General features: G+C 34.5%; 3 protein-coding genes across 4 annotated transcripts; 1 reads left to right on the forward strand and 2 right to left on the reverse strand.

Moving 5' to 3' along the window:
* Positions 1 to 9,810: 9,810 nt before the first annotated feature.
* LOC111998131 (uncharacterized) lies at positions 9,811 to 10,737 on the reverse strand. The gene has a single exon (XM_065780488.1). The coding sequence runs from the start codon at positions 10,735 to 10,737 to the stop codon at positions 9,811 to 9,813; it is 927 nt and encodes a 308-aa protein (XP_065636560.1).
* A 1,651-nt stretch (positions 10,738 to 12,388) lies between these two features.
* Positions 12,389 to 13,508, reverse strand: LOC136070315 (uncharacterized). Its single transcript, XM_065780119.1, has 2 exons — positions 13,207 to 13,508; positions 12,389 to 13,107 (listed from the first exon to the last, which is right to left on the reverse strand). The coding sequence occupies exons 1-2, from the start codon at positions 13,291 to 13,293 to the stop codon at positions 12,625 to 12,627; spliced, it is 570 nt and encodes a 189-aa protein (XP_065636191.1). The 5' UTR covers positions 13,294 to 13,508; the 3' UTR covers positions 12,389 to 12,624.
* A 78-nt stretch (positions 13,509 to 13,586) lies between these two features.
* On the forward strand, positions 13,587 to 17,104 carry LOC112020084 (G-type lectin S-receptor-like serine/threonine-protein kinase SD2-5). Of its 2 annotated transcripts, XR_002883760.2 has the most exons (3): positions 13,587 to 15,436; positions 15,744 to 15,814; positions 16,896 to 17,104. XR_002883760.2 is itself a non-coding variant. In XM_065780113.1 (2 exons), exon 1 carries the CDS (start codon positions 13,695 to 13,697, stop codon positions 15,396 to 15,398), a length of 1,704 nt encoding a protein of 567 aa, XP_065636185.1. In that variant the 5' UTR covers positions 13,587 to 13,694; the 3' UTR covers positions 15,399 to 15,436; positions 16,896 to 17,104. The 2 variants fall into 2 exon arrangements, 1 of the variants encoding a protein (XP_065636185.1); XM_065780113.1 differs by lacking the exon at positions 15,744 to 15,814.
* Positions 17,105 to 25,193: the final 8,089 nt, after the last annotated feature.

Below are 25,193 nucleotides of genomic sequence, written 5' to 3' on the forward strand. Positions count from 1 at the left end.
AAGTGGTTAGCCCTGAATAACCAGTTCTCATTATTAAACTTATCTCAAGGGAATATTTTGTATCTTTATAGAAAGAGACTATGGATTCCATCTTAAGAATATGTGTTTCTTCAATACTATGTGCGGTTATCCAACATACAAATATTTTGACCGTTAAATTAGATCTCACTTCTAATATATTAAAGTAACCTACATTTCATGATCAAGTTCACTATTCTCTCAGATTGAGAGTCTATAAAATTAGAAGTCGTGAGATAAATTATTCAGGTGACAGTTGTTAATTGAATAATTAATTTTACAGCGATCCAGTTCAATATGTCTTACACAGTTAAGACATATCAACACATCAACTTGAAGTCTCCACTTCTATGATCAAGACAAACCATTTTAGTTGATATATTATAGCCTTCACAGATGAAATGCCCAATTTCATCACCAACTATGAACTACATTAGGAGTTTACAAGAAACTTGTGATTTATATTTTTTGTAACTAAATCACATATAATGCATCTCAAGGACTATGATAATGTCCAATTAGTTCATTTACAAATAGTCTTATATAATTAAATAATTTAATTATTTACAACATGCCAATAAATTGGATTTTATGGCATAAACCCTAACATAATATGCATTCTTTATGTAAGTTTGAACCAACGTTGCAGATCCGAGATGTTGTTGTTCATAATTATATACATATCTAGTTCATAGTTCAAACTCTCCTGGTTTAAATTACATGAGAATGGTTAGAATTGTGAGGTCACAGATCAAGTTTGCATATTGAAGTTCTGATTACCTACAGAAAGGATCAGAACATGCAAGTTAATTTTTAACCAAAAAAATCTTTGGTGTATTGTAGTTACATCCATTTCTTGGATGCTACTCTGTTTTAGAGCTTTCTTGAGCACAAGGACATTTGATACAATTATTATTATTATTATTATTTATGCATTGTGCATACATCTCCAATTGCAAAAAGAATTTCCATTTTTAAGTGAAGTCTCTTTATCAGATGTTGCTAAAAAATCTTATTTAGACCCCTCCAACCTATGCAACGGAATAGCGAATTAATTAAATGATTTTCAATGATGAAGTCCAACGCTAACAATTTGATATATTGCACAAATTCGATAGGTAGCACCAAAATCCACAACAAATAACAATAAAAAGAATATAAGGATTTGGTAACGAAGTGGAATTTGAAGAATCTATAAAGAAAAACCAAGGATGGTAAAGTCTGGCACTGAACTGTGAACATGATACAATTTTTTTGCAGATTAGTGTTTAGTGTAAATAGATTCATATCAAAGCATGTAGACATAACACAATTAATAAATGGGTCAATTGTGGGTTGACTGGCTTAACCCACAATCAACCTGATTCATATAAATAAGTACCATGTCATTTTTATTTAACATAAATAGGAATTCTAAAAAGATTTTGGTGATTAAAAGAATTTTAAAAGTTATATTGATTAATCCTTTATTGAAACTCTATATTCCTAATCCTTTTACCCAAAACAATGAAAGCAACTTTATTTTCCTAGACCCGTTTTTACTTTAATGTCTACCCTCTTTACTAGGCGAGATAATACCGAGCAAGTGGTACACAAAGGTGTTTCAAATGAAGAATTAATCAAGCCCAATGAGTGTTTGTCGATAAAGCAGTGTTAGACATGCCTGTTGTGCAAACTGATATTATATATGGGGCTTTTGGAGGCTGGCCCTAATGAGCCTCCAATGGAGCCTTGATCGAGGATCATATCTAGGAAGTTTAGAGGCTTAGGTAATTCCTTTACAGTTAGTTCCAGCTCAAAAAAAATGTCATATATAGAAGCCATCCATCTTATTTCTTATGGAAACCAAGAAATAAGTAAAGAAAGGGAAATACTAGGTTCACAAATGGAAGCTTGAGGAATTTGTGGAAGTAGCACGGGAGGGCTATGCCTAGGGCCTTTTGTTGTGTGGGTCGCTTTAAGAATACAATCCTCTACCCCACTTTAGGTGTTAGAACTAGACCATGGTGGTAAAATAGCTTCATCCTCAAACTCCAATTTAGTGCCTAGCTTCAATGATGCCCAAGGCAAATTTTTTTGCCTTCTTGCTATTGTGAACTACCAAGACTAGTAGCTCACTTAGTTAGGTTAATTTTATCACTTATAGGTTTTGTGGCAAAGAGGAAGTGGGAAAAAATTTAATAAAAAAATGAATAGTGCTTAGTTGATGGAAAAAATAAGAGAATTGATGCAGGGTGTTGTAAAATTGTGTGTTAAAATAGATGAAGTAGCTTTTTAAGGTGTTAAATACTAAAATTTTTAGCTTCACTGATATGGATGCTCCTAGAAGCAACAAAAAATGTAATCCATGTAGCAGGTGCAAATAGGGTTTTGTTTTTTAGAAAAATAATATAATTTTATTAATAATTATTAAAAACATAGCTAATTTGTTTATTTTTTGGGAGAGTAGCATCTTCATGATTTTAAGCATTGAAATCATGTTTAAAAAATACGATTTCACCTAAAATTCTACTGATGTAGCAGGAGCGGATAGGGCAAATGTCTACCTAGAAATTGTGTTTCTAAAACACTTCAGTTAATAGTGCAAAATTTTCTACATGCTGACTTGTTAGATTTCACCTACCTTCACCCAAATTCAGAGTAAAAATCAAATTTTCAAAATTTATATTGAAACACAATTTTACAATTTAAACATGATTTTTGTTAGGTTTTAAGGATTTAGGATCTAAATATTTTAGAACTTCAATATGTAATGTTGGCAAACCATAATCAAAACTTAGAATCTAGATTTAGACTGCTCAAAATGATGTGTGTGTAAAGTTGGAATCGAATAATTGCAAAAAATTACTGTTCAATTTCTACAAGGCTCGATCTATCGAAAATTAGACTCGATCAATCGAAGCTCATGCATAATGTATTTTTTGCAAAATTTCCAACTCAGTCCAAACCCATATAACGTGTAAGTTTTTATGTTCTGCCTTAAGTATAAAAGAAAAAACCCTAGCCACGTTTTTAAGTTATTGTTTATGCTATGTGTATAAATCTCTTGTGAGGTCTAGAAGTGTTTTCCTTCATACATACTTAGGGTTATCAAGATCAAGATTGATGTCGAGAACTTGGTAATCGCTTTAGTTGCTACATAAAGAGCTTAAAGAAAATACAAGTGGGAGTACTTGTGGTTGCTATGAATCCAAGAAAAAAGTAGTCTATGGACTCAAAATTGTCACGTGGTTGTAGTAGTAAGTTTTTTACTCGAGGTAGCAATAGGATGTTAGTAGTCTAAGTCGCTATTGTAAAACTTCAATTCTTTCATAGTGGATCTGTTTTACATTGAGAATAACTATGTTAAATCCTCCCCAGGTTTTTTACCTGTTGGTTTTCCTAGATTATCATATCGTTGTGTTTTTTATTTTCCACATTGTTTACATGATAAGATTTACTTGTGTTAACCTAAATTTGAATAATTTACCTAAATAATCACTTAGCTAAATAACTAGGTTAATCAACTTGTGTTTTAAAGGGTCTAAAAACGTACAATTTCAATATAAAAACACAATTTACCTTGCATGGATTATAGAATTTAAAATTTTATACTAAATCTTGTTTTGGAAACACGAGTTCCATGCAAAGAGTTACCCTACCAGCAGTAAAATTTTAAATAAAACTGTGTTTTGAAAACACAATTTTAAGATAAGGGCCTTCTTTGAAATAGTTTTTCCAAAACCTTCTTTTAATAATAATTAATAAAATGATATTATTTTCCTAAAACCCCATATACAAATTTATGGGCAGCCATGTCTTCATAAAAGGCAAGAGGGTTTGTTCAAGCTAAAGGCGATGATAAATTCTCCCTAAACAGTGTCCAGACTTTAGACTATCCAGTGGCAATGGTTCAACTCCATGAAGCTAAAGGCGCCCATTACAACTAGAACAAATAATAGACAAGGCAATAATGATCTTGTACTTGGAACGCATTGATCAAGCTTTTTTTAATGAGGAATGGTTAACTGACTCTTGGAATATCAGTATATCTTGTTCTGCTGCACGTATCCGTTGAAAGGATTCCTTTCCTCCAAACTGAAAGTGCTCCAAAATGATTTTCTGGAATGAATATAATTGTGTTTGGTAACCTCCACTACAAAATCAAGGAAATTAGCCACTAATGAATTGGTTGATGTTCAAAACGAGGCTTTTAACCCTGAATTCAATCAACAAGCAGAAGCTCTAAAACAGAAACTCTAAGAATTATTGGACATGGCGAGGAATCTTTTGGGCTCAAAATGCAAGGTGGAGAATAGTATGCATCTGCCCATAGCTAAGGGAAATAAAAAATTGAAGCCTAGTCCATTGGAGATTTTGCAAAAATTTGTGTAAGCTTGAAAATCTATGGTTATATATATATATATATATAAACAAATTTTGTCAGAATAATAAATAATACTTATGAACAAATAACTTATCAAACATTTTATAATATATAAATCTCACAATATTTAGGTAGCATACAGAAAATAATAATAATAATAAAAAGAATAATTTGATTAATATTTAAAACGTCATACAGACTTTGCTACACACATCACTTATCATTATTTCACTCTTGCTATCATATTTTCTTACACATGCACTTGCTTCATTTTTATTTCCTTCCACTTTCATGCAATACTGTAGAAAACTATATATTATAATAGGGAAATACTAACAGATGCCCTTAGGATAATGGTTAATAATTTATTTAAAGAAAATTTTTATGAAAAAAAAATTAATGTTTTGACAGATTTTTTCATTTCTCATAAAAAAAGTATTAAAACTTTTCCAAAATGAATTGTTAATCATTGCTAGGGCTGTCTAGACCTGACTGAAGCTCATCAACCTGGCCAAACTGCCCGACGCCGACCTGATTCCAGCCCAAACCAAAGGTCTAGTCAGTTAGCGGCGGGTTTCCGTTCTCAAAAACTGACGCCGACGGGTTGAGTGGCTAGTTTGCATCTCCAAAACCCGAGCAACTTGAACCTGACTGGAGCTGTAAAAAAATCCGGTCAAATCCTTCAAAAAAAAGCCAGATATGGCGAGATCTCGACCAAATCCGGCTAGATCTTGTAGGATTTAGCTATTTACAGAAAAATCCAAGCAATTTTTAACAAAAAAATCCAGATTCCGGCGAAATTCCTGAGGGTTTTCCCAGTTTCCGGCGAGTTTTTCCAGTTTTCCGCATATTTTTCCAGTTACCGGCGAGATTTTGTAGATTCTGGCGACACTTTTTTTCAGATTTCAACGCCGTTTTTTATTTCGGAAAACGACCTAGCCCGACCAACGCTCACCCTCACCCGAAACCGACTCGACCAATTTTTCCAGCAGTCAGTTTTGGGTTCCTCCACCCCTCCACCCAACCCCGACGGGTTGAGTCTGGGTTGGGTCCAAAACTGACCCAGCTCGACCCATGAACAACCCTAATCATTGCCCTAAAGACACTAGTTAACATTACCCATTATAATATACTTTAGAGCACTAGTTAACATTACCCGTTATAATATACGAAGGAGCTAGACAACTTTCTTGAAAATATTGAAAACCACGGCAAAAGAAAAGTCAAGAAAGGAAACATCTTCATCTTGAACTCCTCTTCACCTAACTATTGTCCCTAACTTGCCAACACATGCAAATGTTTTAAACAAATCACCGTCCCAAGTCCCAAAACATAATCAAATTCAAACTACTTGAGTATAGCTGTATAGGAAAGACTCCTCCAATATCCCTTAACCTTTTAATGTAATTAAGGCAAAAATAACTATTGCGATTTGCTAATGTCTTATACAAAGAAAATTATTTCTGAAAATGGAATCAGTATTTTTCAAGTATCATAGTTTAATTAAAGTTCTGCCGAATAGTGCTTTCTTTGAGAATAAAAGAGGATATTCTTTATTTAACCTTTCAAGTCACCAAATTTTGTATTTATATCAAAGTATTATTTGATTATTATAAGCTAATGGGATAGATGCATTTATTCCATGTGGTAATTATCTATAGATTATGCATTAAGTATTTATTCAAAAGAAATTTACATGGTTATTTTAAAAAATTTATATAAGAAATTTAATTTATTTGGATACTTATTACTAAAAAATAAAGACTTGGAATATGAAATTCTTTCTTGTATTTAGTTGTTTTGGCAACAATTGAAACAATGTGAAAATACTATTTTGGTCTCTCTATTTTGGGATCACTATCAATTTGGTACATAGTTCATATATTTTGGTAGTATTTTTCTTTGATCATTGTTATTTTTTTGCAGCCAATTTGGTCTCTATCGTCAACTCACTAACAAAACTTGAGTGCAAGTTAAAAATAACATGACCAATTTGGTTATTACCAAAATATATGAACCAAATTGACAGTAACCTCAAAATATAGAAACCAAAATGATATTTTTTTCAAAAATATTAGATGACAAAAGCAATTTTAATAACACATGCAATCAACAATATAAAGATATTTGAGTACTCCAGTTAGTCCAAATAATTAAATATTTTTAATTATATTAATTTTAACAATTTATATTTTCCAACTCAATTTTTTTTATCCATAAAATAGATATGATAATAGTAGAAATCTATGGTGTTCCTTATATGATAATTGCTCCTTACAATTAGGCCTAAGCACCCATGTGTTTTCCTTTTCTTTAGAAGGAAAAATTCGAACTAACCCTTATTCAGTAATAAAAGGCTTAACCAATTGAGCTAATGATACTCAATTCTTTTTTCTTTTTCTTTTTTTTATCTGAGATAGAATTTTACTCTAACCAAATCTATGTGTATGTATAAGAAACTCTCTCTTGGAAATTTGAATCTTAACCCTTACCCGCAACACTCCACAAACACTTATACTACTTATGAATTGACCATCACGCCAAGGGTAGGTGATGGTAATTCATAACTCCTTTCAATGGCATGTAATAGATTACTTTGTGCTATGTAACTAAAAAGAGTGTTAATAAGGTAATTGCATTTATTTTCATATATTTTGTTATTTATATACGGTTCTGAAAAAAGCTATTCATGTAAAATGAATTTTTATAGTTACATTTTTATATAGGAAAAAAAATATATTTTGAAATATGGAATTCAAGCTCGAATCTAGTTGTTTCAATAATTATTGAAACAAAATCCAACAAAAGACAAGCAAATTTAATAACATACAATCAAGAATCTTAAAATAAAAAGTTGTGTGCTAAAGTAATGAAAATAATTAAAGTCCGTCAATTCAGTCAAGCAATATATTTATATTCTCAGTTATATAAATATTAACAATTTGCATTTCTTTTTNCCTAGTGAGTTGCTGCCCTGCCACCCATTTTGCCCAAGAACCAGCGTGTCAGTTGGGTGATCAAGAGACTGCCAAATTGTTGCATTCTTTTCATCCAATAGCATGAGGTTGCATGTGTTAGTTAAGTGTAGGCCAGCCACAGATTTGTTGCCGATGTTTGTGGACCAAGCTATAGTTCCATCAGCATCTTGTAATACTAAACCTCTTTTTGAAGTGAGCTTCAAAGTTGCATTGTTTCTGACCGGATTGTTTGGTTGGCAGACCATGGTACTTCTGCACCATCTAATGCCACAGAGGTGCTGTCAAAATCAGAATGAAAAGTGAAAATGGCAAAGAGAGAGCTGTTGCACGTTTGATTACAGAAGAAGCCACAACCACAAACAGATTCATAGACTGGATCGGAGAAGGATCTACTGGCAAGTATGATTCCAGCATTGGTTTGTAAAAATCGGCAGTGGACTCTCTGTCGGTCCATAAAGTAGGAGAGTTTTCAACATCGCCAGTAGGCTCTCTGTTGGTCCATGAAATAGGAGAGCTTACAGGCAGATAACCATAAGCTGGCAGGGCAGTCACTAAGATGGGAAAAGGAGTTAGAAAAAAAGCAAGGTAAAAAAAAAGACCATAGCAAGCCCAGCTTACACCCATTATCTGTAACTTGTATATGGTGGTAGAAGGAAAGAAAGGCAAAATGGACACTGGACAAGGAAAGAGTGATGGAATGACTAGCATCTATAGGCTATAGCTAAACAATTCTTTTGGGCATAAAAATAAAAATCTTAATGATCCTGTTTGACTGCTCAACTTGACTGCAACTACTGCAACGACAATTAATATCATTTTCCCACCGTTATCTGTTCATCCCATGTTCCAGCAATCAAAATATGCTATGTGTCTACTAATTCCTAATTTTATGCTATTTTATTTGACTTACCTAAAATAAATAACAATGAAAAAACCTCAGGGCATATGAGGGACAAAGGCAAAGTCAACAGTTATGGTGGCGGACTTGGTGGTGGGTGTGGTATTTGACTTGGACCAAATTATTTTATTTAATGAAAAATGTACTTTTTTTTTTTTTTTTTTTTATGAACAAACCCCGGCCCACTTGAACTCATAGTACTCATGGTGTGGGGCACTCTGGGTGCGTTAAAGCTATCAACATCGTGGCATAGCATTTTTACGAAGGACACGACTCGAACCAAACAATGCAGGTGTGATCCAATCCAAAACTCCTACCAATGGACCATGAGCGCAGGAGGCATGAAAAATGTACCCATGGCAAAGAGTTTTTTGCACACAATGAATTAAAATTAAAATAATAGGTCAGTTTTGATAATTATCATCACAACAAGGTCTCACCTCTAATTTCTTACTAAAAAGTACCTGCACAACTCTATCCTCCTACTTTCATTTCCTTCCACTTAGGTACTTACAATCTCCAATTTCCACTAACACACTACTTCAAGAATTCGATTGTAATTCTAGCATTATAAGAGCATCGTAGCAGATATTGTAAAAATTATGCCATTTGCCACACCAAAAGCCTACTTTATTATTTTACCACATCATTTTACAATATCCCATTTATCAGATGTTCTATATTTTTACTACTTTATTTAAATATTATTTTTTAATTCTTATTTTATTCTTTCTTTATCATTGTTCCTAACGGTAACTTTCTTATCCAAAATTTCAAATTTTCTTATTCTTTAACGGTAACTTTTTGTTTCTCAAAAAAAAAAAAAAAAAAAAAAGTAACATTTTCAAACACATCCCCTTCATTGAACGGTCATATTTAAAAAAATGATATTTTCTTAAATTTTTTTTTTATCAGTTAACATTTTTTTTAAAAAAAAAAAAAAAAAAACTTAGAACCTGTTGCCTTCCCACCCCACCCCACAACCCAAAAAAAAAAAAAAAACTTAGAACCTGTCACAAAAAAAGAAAAGAAAAAAAGAAAAAGAAAAGGAGAAGAAAGCACATCCAAATATCAATATCATCATGATATCGATATCAATATTATTGTAAAACATCAAAAGATAAGCAAGTCATCATTGTCATATCTGACCAAATATTCAAAAGCCATCACATTCATAATTCTTTATACTGAGACACCTTGTCAAGTCTCATATCAAAAGCCAAAAACATATGTAATCTAAAAGCCAACCTGTCAAGTTTCAGTTGTTTCAACTGAACTAAACTACCATGTAGTCCATAGAAAACTTACACAAATAACTCATATCCAGTAACATTAAACATAATTGAGCTTGCCACTTTCTTGATAACAAATGGTACTTAAATTTAACACAACAAAACAATTGGCTAATACTAAACTTAACACAACAAAACAACATAGCCAATGAGTTTTAATAGTAGCTTCATAAAACAAAATGAAACAAATAAACCAAATCAAAAGTTTTAATGGCAACTCCATAAACAAGAGGAGACAAATAACAAAACCAAAAGTTTTCATGACTCTCCTTGTAATTGCCATAAATGTTCAACAAGATCCATTTGGAGTTGAGAATGAACTTCTCGATCCCTAATGCATTGATGAACTTGAGTAAACTCCGTAAATTCATTTGTCGGCTCACGTGACATTGGTGTACATGAAATCTCATCGATTTGTTCATAATCTAAGTCCACTACTTCAGCTTCTTCTCGCTCATCTTCAATAATCATGTTATGAAGAATTATGCATGCTTTCATAATGTCATGTAGTGTTTCATGATAGAAAAACCGTCCAGGTCCACGTACAATTGCAAATCGTGCTTGAAGTACTCCAAATGCACGCTCTACATCCTTCCTATATGCCTCCTGAGCTTTTGCAAATAATTTTCTTTTTGCTCCTAGTGGACGTGGGATTGTCTTCACAAATGTTGACCATTGTGGATATATGCCATCGGCAAGATAGTATCCCATTGTGTAATCATGACCATTAATTGAGTAATTAACTGCAGGAGCACGTCCTTGTGCAAGCTCAGAAAATACATGAGATCGCTCCAACACGTTGATATCATTATTTGACCCAGGTAACCCAAAAAATGAGTGCCATATCCAAAGATCATATGAAGCCACTGCTTCCAAAATAATACTTGGCTCACGAATATGACCACAATACATCCCTTTCCATGCAGTTGGACAATTTTTCCATTTCCAATGCATGCAATCAATACTTCCCAACATGCCTGGAAATCCACGATTTTGGCCATGGGCTAATAATCGAGCGATGTCTTCATTGTTTGGCGACCTTAAGTATTCCTCTGAAAAAATAGCAACCACTGCTGCAACAAATTTTTTCATACTGGTTATTGCAGTAGATTCTGCTATTCTCACATATTCATCCATAAAATCAGCTGCTACTCCATAAGCAAGCATCCTAAGTGCAGCGGTCATCTTTTGAAGGGGAGATAAACCAAGTTTTTGAGCAGCATTTCTTTTTTGATAAAGTAAGGTTCATGAGCTTCTACCTTAGATAGGATTCGAAGAAAAAGAGAACGACTCATTCGAAATCTCCTTCGAAATAATTTGGGAGGATATACAGGTTCTTCGGCAAAGTAGTCATCATAAAGCCTTCTATGGCCTTCCAAATGATTACGGTCGATATACGACGATGCTTACGTTGTGATGTCGAACCCGTGAGAAGTTTTATAATTATCTCATCTTCATCTGAGTCATCATCAAGCAATTCACGAAAAAGAATGACCCATGGAGATAAACTAGAAGAAAACATTAGAAAGCAATTATCAATATAAATGCAAGAAACATAATATGAAATGAAATCAATAAGATGCTATTTAAAAGTCACTTCTTTTTAACAAACGTATTGTTGGGAATTTGGGATGCTAAAAATTTAACAAGGTCATAAGTTTAGAACTACTCTGCCACCTACTATAATCATCAAAAGAACACATATGGTATGGTGCATTAGTAACGGAGCTTCTCAAGCACTTAAGCTAAAGATGTTCAGAGTTCTAAACTTAGACTAATCGAAGCTTAACTTCTGTTTGATTCAAAAGCAATAACATTAACTCGTGGATTTTCTGAAAGTTGAAACAAGTTCAGAAGCCATGCAAATATCATGTGTGCATATAGTCCAACAATAAAGAAGCTGATAAGGACAATTTATAAGAGGTACCCAAATTCAATAATTGCAATCTAAGGTTAATAGGCTATTGATAAGAGGTACCAAATATATAGTATGTAAATAAAGACAGCTTTTATAATATGTGTGAGGCATACATATGGACTATTATATTATATTCATTCCATTGACAAAATTGTCTCTGTGTCTCTCTCCTCATTAATTTTTCTTGTGACTTGCTCAGACTAGCTCCAGCAAATTGTTCATCCTTTTGCCTTAAAATATTTATCACGCGTTCTATACTTCAACTAGATTACTATAATGATCACACCAACCAAGAAGATTTATAGCTCCAATCAAAGTTTTCGTTCCATTGGCTTTTATACTTTGGTGTATATACATGGAAAGCAAAGAAAAGGACATGAAAACTATGAACGAATTACCTCACAAAGTAGAAAAAGCTTGAGAATAAAAACACCTAGTTGTCATCTACTAACCATGTTAATGGTCAACTAAACCCACTTCTAACATTTTACAGTTGAGGCGAGTTAGTTCCTACTAAATGTACTTTGTTAAACAAGCATTACTTAAGGTTAATAGGCTATTGATAGTTGCATCTTTATATGATGATGGGAAGGCATCCAGCTTCAATATCAAGATTTACATAAAATAAAAAAAGAAATAAAATGCAGTAAAAATCTAATTTAAGAGATATTTGATAAAGAATCTTTCAATGATGCTAAAAAGGGGGCCAAAGCATAGATCACACACGCACACATACACTCCAATCATTCACGCACACATATTTTGATTGAGAATTTCCCTTCACTAACCTAACTTTTATATGTACCATACCATCACAATACTATGTTCATGAATGTTAGCTATAACTAGTTACACATTTAATTGGTCAATCCATAAACACAAAAGAATATAAATTTTATAGTAATATAAAATCAAACATAGAAAATACATTACATTTTATATAAGCTAAAATGTTATGATTACTTACATTGTAGTGGCCTACTAGAATCTACAACGAAATCATATAATAAAAGAGTCAAGAACTCTTGCTAAGATCACAAAATACATAGCAAGGCCTAAAATTAGCTACACCCAAAAATGCCACAAAATACATATCAAGGCCTAAAATTAGTTACTACCAAAATAAAGTTAAACAAGACATCATCAACATCATCTCAACCCAATGAATGACTCGATCTTTGTTTTGCAAGGATTTCCTTTTTGAGTCCATCATAAAAAGTTCTTTGGTCTTCATTCATGCCACTTGTGTCTAGCATCATAATTCTTTCATTCTCTTTCAACTCTTGCAAGCGAACCTTTTCCGCTTTGATACGTACTTTCTCTTTCTCAGCTGCACAACCTTCTTCAAGAATTTTCATTTTCTTTTTCAAATATTCCGTTGCAATATCTTTCCCATCATCTTTTCTCTTTCGATTAGCCTTTTCAGATTTTCTACCTATTGGCCTCTCGAAATCCATAATGCCATCAACCCTCCCTCCTTGATCTATTGAATCTGGAGTTTGAGGCATTTCTTTTCTTGAATCTTCCCTAGGCATAGTAGATGCCCACTTTGGAAAATCTTTCAAGATTAGCCAACAATGCTCAAATTGAAAAAGGTAATTGTGAATTTCTTTAAACAAGTCCCTTGCTTTCTCAATCTAAAAAAAATTATATAAATATAACATAATTAGTTTCTTCAAACAATTCATTTGGGTTGTAAATCTAAAAAAAATAAAAGACCGTTGCAAAATTTATACCTTGTCATGAGCCGTGGTTCCACTTTCATTCTTTGCTTCAATTTTAGCTAAAGACCCACAAAATTTAACTGTTTCCCTATTAATCATTCCCCATCGGGTTGTTAGAGATGAAGTAGTACGCGTAGAATCAGGTTTGTGGTCCTTGAAGTATTTGGCAACTTTGCCATAAAAGGTTGTTTTATGTTGCTCATTACCATACACAGGATCAACACTGGTATTGAGCCATGCTGCTACAAGCAGCTTGTCTTCCTCAACACTAAAGTTGACACCACGTGTTGATTTTTTCTTAGAAGTGGCACCTTCATCATAAAGGAGGAGTGTTTTCACTCTCCCTCACTAGTCAAGGGTTGTTTTCTTATATCAATTCTAATCCTCCACAAGGCTACTTTTTTTATAATCCAGGTATTGACAACATCAGTTATGTTCAATTTCTTAATCGAAGCTTAGCTTTCTTCAATCAATCATTTAAGCTATTTAGCGAATTAGAAATGGTTTCAACATCATCAGCATTGCAATACATGAGATTTGAGCCTGACGGACACTTGAGAGTGTATCATGAGGATCAGACACAATGGTATGATGTCCTTACACAATATATTAATGATGGTGATTGTGGTTACCCTACGTTTTGTGGCAATTATAGTATTTGTTCAAACGGCCAGTGTATTTGTCCTCCACCCATTAATGGAACAAACTATTTTCGGCAAATTAATGAAATGCTGCCTAATCTTGGATGCTCCCTGGTTACTCCCTTGTCTTGTGAAGCTTCCAAAAATCACATTCTTTTAGAGCTCCAGAACATCACATACTTTCCCTTTTCAAAATACCCCCCATATGTAAATCCAGACTACCAAGACATAACTTTAAAGACTTGTACACAGGCATGCTTAAAAAATTGTTCGTGCAAAGCTGCTATTTATGATTCGAGCTTCAATGTTAGGAATTGCTATTTACTATCCCAAATTTTTTCATTGAAGTCCATGGATGAAGAAACAAAGACTTACTTTAATGTCAAAGTATACATCAAGGTGCAGAATATTCCTCCACGACAACTCCAGCTTGAAATTATATTGGGATCTAGCCTCGGATCTTTGCTTGTTCTGTTTCTTTTAATTGGCATCTTTGCTTTTCTTTTTTGGAAGAAGACGAATGCTGATGAAGTTGAGGAGTACTGTTTGGATCATGCATTAGGAATGCCTACAAGATATTCTTATCATGATGTGCAGGCCATGACAAGAAATTTCATTAAGGAGCTTGGTGGGGGAGGATTTGGCACAGTTTTTGAAGGGACTCTAATTGATGGCACTAAGGTTGCAGTGAAGCGTCTTGATGGTTTGAGTCAAATCAAAAAATCATTTTTAGCTGAGGTTGAGACAATTGGCCGCACTCACCATCTCAACTTGGTAAGATTGATTGGATTTTGTGCTGAAAAACTTCATAAGCTTCTTGTTTATGAATACATGTCTAATGGGTCTTTAGATAAATGGATATTTCACAAAAATCTTGAGATGTCACTTGATTGGCAACATAAAAAGAAGATCACTCTTGACGTAGCAAGGGGAATAACTTATTTACAAGAGGAATGTAGGCAGAAGATCGTTCACATGGATATAAAACCCCATAACATCCTCTTGGATGAGAACTTTAATGCAAAAGTCTCTGATTTTGGATTGTCTAAACTAGTTGATCATGAGCAGAGCCAAGTTGTGACAAATATGAGAGGGACTCCTGGTTATATGGCTCCAGAATGGTTGAGTTTAGTAATTACAGAAAAAGTAGATGTTTATAGCTTTGGAATAGTGCTATTGGAGATATTGTGTGGAAGGAGAAACTTTGATCGCTCTCAACCAGAGGAAGCAATGCATCTAGTTGATTTATTTAAGAAAAAGTTTGAGGAGGACAGATTGTTGGATTTGGTTGATAAGTACAGTGAAGATATGCAATTGCATGGAGAAGAAGTTGTGAATACGATGCGGGTTGCAGCATGGTGTTTGCAAAATGATTTCACAAAGAGGCCTTCTATGTCCATGGTGGTTAAGGTCTTCGAAGGTGTTATGAATGTTGAATCAGACCTAGATTATTTCTTCTCAAATGGACCTTTACTAAACACAAGAGCTGGAGTTGATAACCAGGAAGTGCATATTATTGCAGCTACTCCATTATTGCCTTCAATTCTATCAGGGTCACGATGATTGTTCACTATACAATCTTTTGTCGCTTGACAAACGAGGTAATTCCATACTTCTAATAAAGTCTCACATCCAATAACTAATGTTATTAGTTTAAATTTCGACGTTCAACATGTTATTTCATGTGGTCATTTATTGACACTAGAATGGCCTCTCTGGTATCAATTATTAGACATTGTTGCAGTGAAGTGAAGTGTTTATTCCATCATTAACGCTATTTAATTTTGAGTTGTAGACTTTGTCGTAATGTTGTGTTTCAACGCATACATAATATAGTAGTATTGTTTATGTAAGTTTGAACCGAAGTAGCAGAACTGAGATTTTGCTGTGGTTGTGTGTGCTGGATAGATTCCCACTCAGAGAGGTCCTTTCCAAGAGAGGCATTAATTGCACCACTACCTGTTCTGTTTGCAACTCAGGTAATGAATCCATTATTCACAATCTCAAAGACTATAGATTTGCTAAATCCTTTTGTAATAGGATGGTATTTCCGGAACTTGTGCTCAAAATTAAACAAACTTGATAATTTGTTTGGGAGTAGAGGGGAGTAGAGTAGAAGGAGGGAGAGCAAGTTAAATTACTTTGTTTGGATGTTTTCTAAGGGAGAAGGGGTAGGGATTTGGAAGGGTTCTTACTACTTCTACCCTCTCATTTTTAATTTCTCCAAATTGGAGAAATTTGGAGGAAAAGTATAATATAAAAATGTTTGACCAAATGAATTATTAAATTTATCCTTACCATATTAACAAAATTACAAACTATGAAAAGACTAATTATTCTCCTCCTTACTTAATTTTAAAAACATTCATGTTATGTTTGGAAGTTTTGAGAGAGAGGAGAGTATAAGGGAGTAGAAGGAAGGAGAGTAGTGGAGGGGAGAGTAAAGGAGAAGGGTTATCCTCTACCTTGTTTGGAGGTTTTTAAAATTAAGTAAGGGAAAGGGGAATAATTAGTCTTTTCATTTATAATTTTATTAATATGGTAAGGGTAAATTTGATAATTCATTTGGTCAAGCATTTTTATGCTTCACTCTCCTTCCAAATCTCTCCAATTTGAGGAAATTAAAAATGAGGGATTAAAAGTAGTTCAAACTCCTCCAAATTCCTCTTCCTCCTTCCTTAAAAAACATCCAAATAAGGTAATTAAATTACTCTCCCTCTCTCTACTCTACTCCCCCTCCTTCCCCCAACATCCAAACATAGCATCAAATAAGGTGGAGGATAACCATTATCCTCTACTTTCCTCCCCTCTTCTCTCCTCTCCCTCCCAACTTCCAAACATAACATGAAGGTTAGATTAATAAGTACTATGAAGATTTGTGGATTCTCTAGATTTTTTGGGACTTCTTCCTACGTGGTTGCTGAGTTCTATGCTAATCCTGGCTTCTAAGTTGGGGTTCAAGAGTCTTGAAATAGAGTTGTATGCTAAATTTGTTGTGGACATGGTCAACTCCAACTCTTCTTCTAATAGATCTCTCTCCTCTCTTTAATTTGATTGTAGGTGGTTGCTGAACGAGCTTGAGCAATACAGTCTGAAGCATGTCTTACATGAAGTCAAACATTGTGCCAATGTGTTAGCTAATTTTAGAAGTAACCAAGAAGAGGACATAGACTTTTTAGTTTATTCTGTTGTACCTTGTGAAATCGTTTTGTATCTTAATCAGGATGCCATTGCTTAGTTTTTGAACCAAGTGATCTCGGTTAACAGCTCTGAAGTTCGTTCTACCAAAAAAAAAAAAATTTGTTTATAATTTTATATATGTATTTAATCTAGTTCGAAACCGAGCTATATAGCATTTTCTAGTGAGATTTTTTAGATCTAGCGAGATTCTAGCTAGATCCATGAAATCTCCACCAGATTTAGCGAGATCTTGTCGTTTACGCCCAAATCCAGCTACAATCTAATGGGTTTTGCTCAAATAAGGCACAGATCCGTTGAAAATATGATGGGTTTTCTTCAAATCTAGCGAAACTTTGATGGATTTTACTTAAATTCGACAACGATTTGGTGTATTTTTGCTTAGATCTCGAGAGTTTTGCAAAAATCAGTGACGATTTGATGTTTTTTTGCTTTGATCTAGTGATTTTTGCACAAATCCGATGAAAAATACAGATCACCGTCAAATGTAATCTCTGGCAGCATCATCGTCGGCTTCAATCAATTCGACCGCTAATCAAACAACTCCGATCTGACCTGACCCATTGGTTTTTACAGTCGGCGACGGGTTTACTCACCAGAAACCCGATGTCATCGAGTCGGTTTTGGGTTGGGCACAAACCCGACCCGAACCGACCCATGGATACCCCTACTTGGGTATGATGTATTCTATACCCAAATTATGCATTCAAAACAACTTACCAAACACTACTAAAGGTGAAAATAAGTATTTTTTTTCTATATTCAAATTTAAGATTTGAATATTGAATAAAGAAAACGAAAAATAAATACACACTTTTTGAAACCAAACAGCCCTAAAATTTCATATCCCTTGCCTCATTTTATGAGCAACCAAAAAAAGGCTAAATAAAGTTAAGGGCTATTTGGTTTTAAAAAAAAAAATGCTCACTCATCACTCAAATATCATCACTCGTCACTTTATAACTTATCACTGAAAATACCACTTCTTAAGGTTGCATGTTTGGCACTTGTTTCCAACTTTGATAACTCAAAAACATTTACTTTTATTGGGACCCACTACTTGAGCACCATGTCAAAGATCTTGTCAGCATACCTGCCTCACACACATTCACATCTNCAAAAAAAAAAAAAAAAATTGTTGTTTATAATTTTATATATGTATTTAATCTAGTTTAAACTTTGGTTTAAATCACATGAGAATGGTTGCATATTTGAAGATTGTATTACCTGGAGAAAGGATCAGATCAAGAGGTTTCTAATCAACTATATATGGAATTCGTCATATACATTCTAATCTCCTGAAGCAAATAACAAACTATTTTTTAGGCAAGTAAATTTATGGCAAACAAAGCACGGTTCCTCGACGCCCCGAACATCCCCCCTCTATTTTATATTTAACTATTTTATACTTTTATATATCAAACATTTTTTTTTTCTATATTCAAATTTAAGATTTGAATATTGAATAAAGAAAACGAAAAATAAATACACACTTTTTGAAACCAAACAGCCCTAAAATTTCATATCCCTTGCCTCATTTTATGAGCAACCAAAAAAAGGCTAAATAAAGTTAAGGGCTATTTGGTTTTAAAAAAAAAAATGCTCACTCATCACTCAAATATCATCACTCGTCACTTTATAACTTATCACTGAAAATACCACTTCTTAAGGTTGCATGTTTGGCACTTGTTTCCAACTTTGATAACTCAAAAACATTTACTTTTATTGGGACCCACTACTTGAGCACCATGTCAAAGATCTTGTCAGCATACCTGCCTCACACACATTCACATCTCACTCCATTTTATTTTTCCCTTTCAGCCCTGTTTATTCTCCCAAACCCCTCCATGAACCCAGTGTAAGTCTTAGCAGGAAGGAACCCCAAATCCAATCTTCAGCTCTTCAAACCCTCACTCTACCTCACTGCCTCTCATAAAATGAGAACCAGCTTCGGCAAAGAAAAAAAAAAAGGACCCAGATGCGTGAAGAACAGAGTAGATGAAGCCCAGCAAACTTTTCTCACCTTTCTCTTCCCCTACATCTCAAATCCAAACCCACCACAACCACATCACAAATCCAAACCCTACACCCATAACCACATCTCAAAAATCCAAACCCCACAACCACATCTCAAGTCCGAACTCCATGCCCACAAATCAGATCAGAAGCTTGAAATCGCCATTAAAATACCATACCACAGATCTTGAAAGAAGAAATAATGAAAGAGAGAAAGAAACAAGACGAAGTTGAGAAAAGAAATGGGTGAAGAAAAAAAGAAAGAGAAAAATAGAGTAGAAGGATCTAGCACAAACTTGAAAAATACTTTATTAAAAAAAAAAACAATTACACAGCATCAGATCTTCGTGGAGGTTGCTAGGTTTTAGCTAAAGCTACGGTAGGTGTGGGTTTAGACAGTGGAATAGAGATACAAATGAGAAGGAAGAAAAGGGAGAGAGACGTTAGGAGTAGCTGAGGTAGATTGACTTGATAGAGACACAACATGACAGTGGGTCCTATATAAGTCCAAAAATTTATAACAATGCCCCAATAACTCAGTTTCCATAACTTGAAAACACCTAAAATGTGTTTTCAGTTTTGCTAATTCATCACTCAAAAATCAGAGAATTGAGTTATGGAAACAAAAACTGAAAACAAATCCAAACACACCCTTCTACCATGGGACCCACCAATTTTGAGGTATGGGTGATGAAAACAAAATGATGAGTGATGAAAAACATGAAATCCAAACAGCCCCTTACTATCTAGAAAAAGAAAAATATGAGAGAGAGAGAGAGAGAGAGAGGATAACACCTTGAGAGATTTAAAGAGTTGTAATACGAGGATGACCATCATTTTATGACTTGGTTTGTACTCAATGACTATGCTCACAGTCAAGGTACCATGCTTATCCTTTTGTCTTGGTCACAAGAAAAATCAAAGATGGCAATTACGATGCAAAGGCTCAATGTTTATCATTCATGGCGACTTTCTCATTGAGTGGATTTGATAAACTAGTGCAGAAATAAGAACATGATCCTCTTCAATTAACTTAAAATGGAGAGTCTATTCACAATTGAGATTTTATTTCTTGAATCTAATAAAGTACAAAATGTCATGTCATTTAAATTTTTAAAGGACATGATATTGAATTTAACTTCACCTATCATGAAACTCTAAAATTAATGAATTTTGTCATTTTTGGGTGTTTAACCATCAATGTAATGTCATTATCATGCTATGAACTCTCTCAATTCTTTGCTATGTGGAGAGCTATTTTTAATTTGCAAAAAATGATCCACTTTATGTCACTTGAAATGGAGAGAGTATTTTTTTTTTTAATTGAAATGGAGGATCCTTAGTATGAGAGGGTTGCTTTAAGAGGATAAAACACGTGAAAGAAATATATTTATATATATAATGTGAATAAAAACTAGGAAAAATAATTTTTTTTCTAGCATGTTCAAAAGTACATAGTTTTGCATATTTAGAGCAACCACGTCAGTTCGTCTAAAAATTTCTGTCTATTTTATACTAAAAACCTACTTTTTCTATTTTATATTACCACATTTCTAAAACACCCATATCAGTTAATCTATTTTACAAATCTATTCTAATTAAATAATATTATTTATTGTTTTTTTATTATTATTTATTAATACCCGTTTCTCTCTTTTCCTCACCCATTCTCTCTTTCCCTCATAATCTATTTTCCTTTTTTAGCTCACTCACTTGTTTCTCTCTTTCCCTCACTCACTCCTAGCTCGTTGCCGTCGCCGCCTTAGCCATCAGTCGATTTAGCCTCCTTTTTGCTTTCGCCCTCCCTCTCTCATTCGCCCCTCCCTCTCTCCTCCACCACCGACCCTTCGCATCCCACCCACAACCGACAACAACAATGGAAGACCCGACGGCAACAGATCGGGCGGCAGCAATGGCAACAGATCGGGTGGAAGATCCAACTTCGTTGGGCATTTCATGTGAGTTTTCCATTAAGTATGGTTTGGGCTGGGTTTTCCAGTGGGTTTGGACTGTTTTTGGGTTGGGTTTCCCGGTGAGTTTTGATTGATTTTGAGTTGGGTTTTCCAGTGGGTTTGTCTTGATTTTGAGTTGGATTTTTTAATTGCTTTTCCGTTGATTTTGGGTTAATTTTATGTTGATTTTGGGACATTTTTGTGTGCTAGGTTGCGGTGTTTGGTGGTGGTGCTAGGTTTGGTGGTTGGGTGGTTATTCTCTTTTTCCTTCTTTTTTTGCCGTGCTAGTTTATTGTTGTTTGATAGAGGAGAGAGAAAATAAAAATAAAAAATCATTTACACGGTGAACAATAATCGTGCATATTTACACGGCCATAGTGTATATTTGCACATCTTTACAAAGACTGATGTGGGTGTTTTTTGGATTAAAAAGTGTAAATATTGGTACTTTTTTCTATTTAACCATAATATGTCTTGAAAAGTAACTTTAATTGCGAAAAGTGAACCCTAGTTAATCTATCGGTAAAGGATACTATTCAATGAATAGTTTAAACTTTTCATGAATAATGACATTTTTGTTTTATTATATAGGCTTTGTAGTAGATGGTTCCTTCCTATCATTTCTTCTTTCTATCTTCTTTCTGCCCTTATTCTTTTTTTTTTCTTTTCTTTTTTTTTGTAATGATGAAATGTGGCATCTTGAGTTTTCTATCTTGCAATGATGAAATGTGGAGATTCTTTTACCTAACTATCTGTCTTGAGTGCGCTAATGAACAGTGTCTACCTGCCATGCCTGTTAGTGGGAGTCAGTCTGTATCTGCATAGTTGTCATAATCCAGGGGACTGGAGTTATCTACTTCTATGTCAACGTACCTGGGTTGGCATTCATGTTTTGTTGGTTTGAATTCTTCACAATAAGGGCAATAGTTGACTACTTGTAGTTCTGGGGATTTATTTGTCGGGTTTCGGGCACCTAAAGTGTGGGGTTGCAGTCTTGTGAAGAAGGGAATTATGCATCTGTTATCCGGGCACCTGAAGTGTGGGGTCGTAGTTTTGTGAAGAAGAGAATTATGCATTTGTTATTGCCAAAAATGACAATTATGTTGTTACTAGCAAACACTTGGTTACCTATGTAGAGCTCCTTAAAACATCCATATTGTCAACAAGGGGCTATGGCTTTTCATCTGTGTGTGCAGCAAGAAGCAATGGCTCCACTCCATGAAGCTAAAGGCGCCCATTACTCCTAAGACAAATAATTAATAGACAAGGCTGTGATCTTGTAGTTAAACGCATTGATCGAGCTTTTGTTAGCAAGGAATGGTTAAAGGATTTTGAATTTTGTAACTTGGATGCTTGGCCAATGGCCAATAGTAGTATCATCAGATCGTACTCCGCTAGTTTTGGATACTTGTTTTGTACCAAGATATAGACGTAGGCTCGTAGTCTCGTGGAACATTCCGGTTTGAATATCAATATATTATATATCTTGTTCTGCTGCTTGTATCCGCCAACTATGAAGCACGGGTGCATTTTGGGACTCGAGTGCGTGTGTGGGTGCGGATGCGGGTGTGGGACTTGGCAATTTTTTAAAAAGGTGGGTGCGGGTGTGGTGGGACTCGGCAATTAAGAAATTATTAAAAATATTTTTATTTATATTTTTAATATATTGCTAAGCATATTTTTTTATATAATAATAATAATAATAGTAAAGTTTTTGACACTTGAATTATTGATAGAGGTATTAAAATAAATGAAGCTTCTCATAAATAATAAATAAATAAAAAGATGTGACTTAGCTCAAAAATAAAATAAAATAAAATAAAATAAAATAAATGATATATGAAGTAAGTATTAAAATAAGTGTAGCTTCCTATTAAAAAAGGAAAAAAAAGGGTAGATGTGGCTCTCACGTGTTTGGTCAGAGAGGCGTGAGAGCCACAAAGAAAAAATAAAGTTTTTTTTTTATCTCCTGGGACAGTCATAAGAAACAAAGCCCTTCAAAAAAGAAAAGAAAAAACAAAACAGAACAGAACTCACTCAGACGAACCAAAGAAGAAGAAGAAGAAGAAGAAAGGGGTTAAGGCTGGTGAAGAGGAAGACGAAGAAGCAAAGAAGAAGTAGAAGACGAAGAACAGTGAGCCGGCCAATTTCCTTTTTCCGACCGAAACACATCGATATTCGGCCGATACGGCCCAAGTCGGCCCGATTTGAGCCGCGTCGGCGCGAGTCGGGGAATCCACGTGGCAGGACGCGACCCTACGTGGCGTGGACTTGCGGTCAGCAACGTCTCTCCCGCGTCGCCACATCCCGCCAAGTCAGATGTTGGTGCGGCTCCTCTGGAGCCACATCCGTGCATTCCAGTCCTCCAAACTAAAAGTGCCCCAAAATAATTTTATGGAACACAACAAAATTGTGTTTGGTAACCTCCACTACAAAATCAAGGAAACCACTAACAAATTGGCTGATGTCCAAAACAAGGCTTTCAAGTTTTAACCCTGAATGAATTCAATCAACAAGTAGAAGCTCTAGAGGAAGTCTTTTGGGCTCAAAACCCAAGGTGGAGAATAGTATGCATCTGCCCACAAAGGGAAACAAAAAATTGAAGCCGTCCATTGGAGATTTTGCAAAATACTGTGGAAGCTTGAAAATCAAAGATTTGTTGAGATTTTTTGGTGCAAATTTTTTTGTTAGAATAATAAATAATACTTGGAAAGAAATATCTTATCAAATACTTTAAATGTCACAACACTCAAGTAGAATAAACAAAAAAAAAAGAAAAAGTAATCAATAAAAGAATAATTTGATTAATACTTAAAACATTATGCATGCTTTGCTACACACATACTTTTTACTATTTTACTCTTTCCGTGGTATTTCCTTACACATGCACCTGCTTCCTTCATTTTCTTTTCCTTGCACTTTCATGCTTACTGTAGATCTAAGCTATATATAAAATACAAATGAGACAACTTTCTTAAAATTACTCAAGGAAAAATGCTCATTCACTCCCTTAAACTTTAGAGCAGTGGTTATTACACATTCTAAACTTTTATTTTAACCAATTTATTTCTAAAACTCTATATACTTGCCAAATTGATACCACAATTAGCCTACCGTGACTACACAACAGAAAACACATGTGAGACACATGTGAAATTTAAAATATCAATATTAAATTATTAAGTCTCTGTTGATACCTATTTTCACGATACATTTTGTATAAGCCCAACTTTCTTGTGGGCTCAATTCATGTATTATATTTATTATATTTTATTATATTATTTTAAGTATGGCTCAAACCCATATGACTTATTGGGGAAAATTAAGGAAGTGTGGTTTAGAGGGTATGGGTTAATTCCTTTCGGACCTTTTGCATGAGCCCAGCCCATGCGTGCTACCAAGTAGGTAAGGGACATTAGTAGCACCTTAGACTCATTGAGGAAGTCTTGTATCCAAAATTTCCACCCTAAAACAGCTTTTATGCTCTGAGTGACTGTGGTCCAACTTTTCTACTCTACCATTTTTTTGCCTAAAACACAAAGTTGACTCTAAGTGGCTGGCCTTGTTTACTACAATAACCAGATGCAATCTCCAAGGACCTGCCATATCTAGGAAACATCAGCCCATGAATTTAGGCTACTTTATTTCCCAAATTATGCAAAAAGCAAGGCATCCCTCTTACCCAATTAAATCAAATCTGACCATAACTTCTTTGATTGATACCTTGGGGTTTAAAGCCTCAACTATTGACAAAAAACAGTCATTTAGAGCACCCCAAGTTCAACACAAAAGGTCCCAATCAGATTCAAAAGGGACCAACCACGTTCTACCCATATACTTGAAACTTCAGAGCAAAAACTCATTCAGCCAGTCAACATTCTCATAATTTTGAACCTTAGGGGTGGAAATATGGGTACAAGGGAACCTTCCCTCTCTTCCTTACAACCTCTCTCAATTTCCTCTTCTTAGTGACTGTGAGTCGAAGTTTCAGACCTATTGAACCACGTTTTTTCCATAGAGCCAAAACTTGAGAGCTAAAACCCACTGAGCCAGGAAACATTCTCACAATTCTGAACCTTAGGGGTGGAAATATGGGTATAGGGGAATCTTCCCTCTCTTCTTCACAACCTCTCTCAATTTCCTCTTCTCGGTGTCTGTGTGTCGAAATTTCAGACCTGTTATGTTTTTATGC

This window comes from Quercus suber, unplaced genomic scaffold (assembly GCF_002906115.3).
Source record: "Quercus suber isolate HL8 unplaced genomic scaffold, Cork oak 2.0 scaffold_13, whole genome shotgun sequence".
Taxonomy (NCBI): domain Eukaryota; kingdom Viridiplantae; phylum Streptophyta; class Magnoliopsida; order Fagales; family Fagaceae; genus Quercus; species Quercus suber.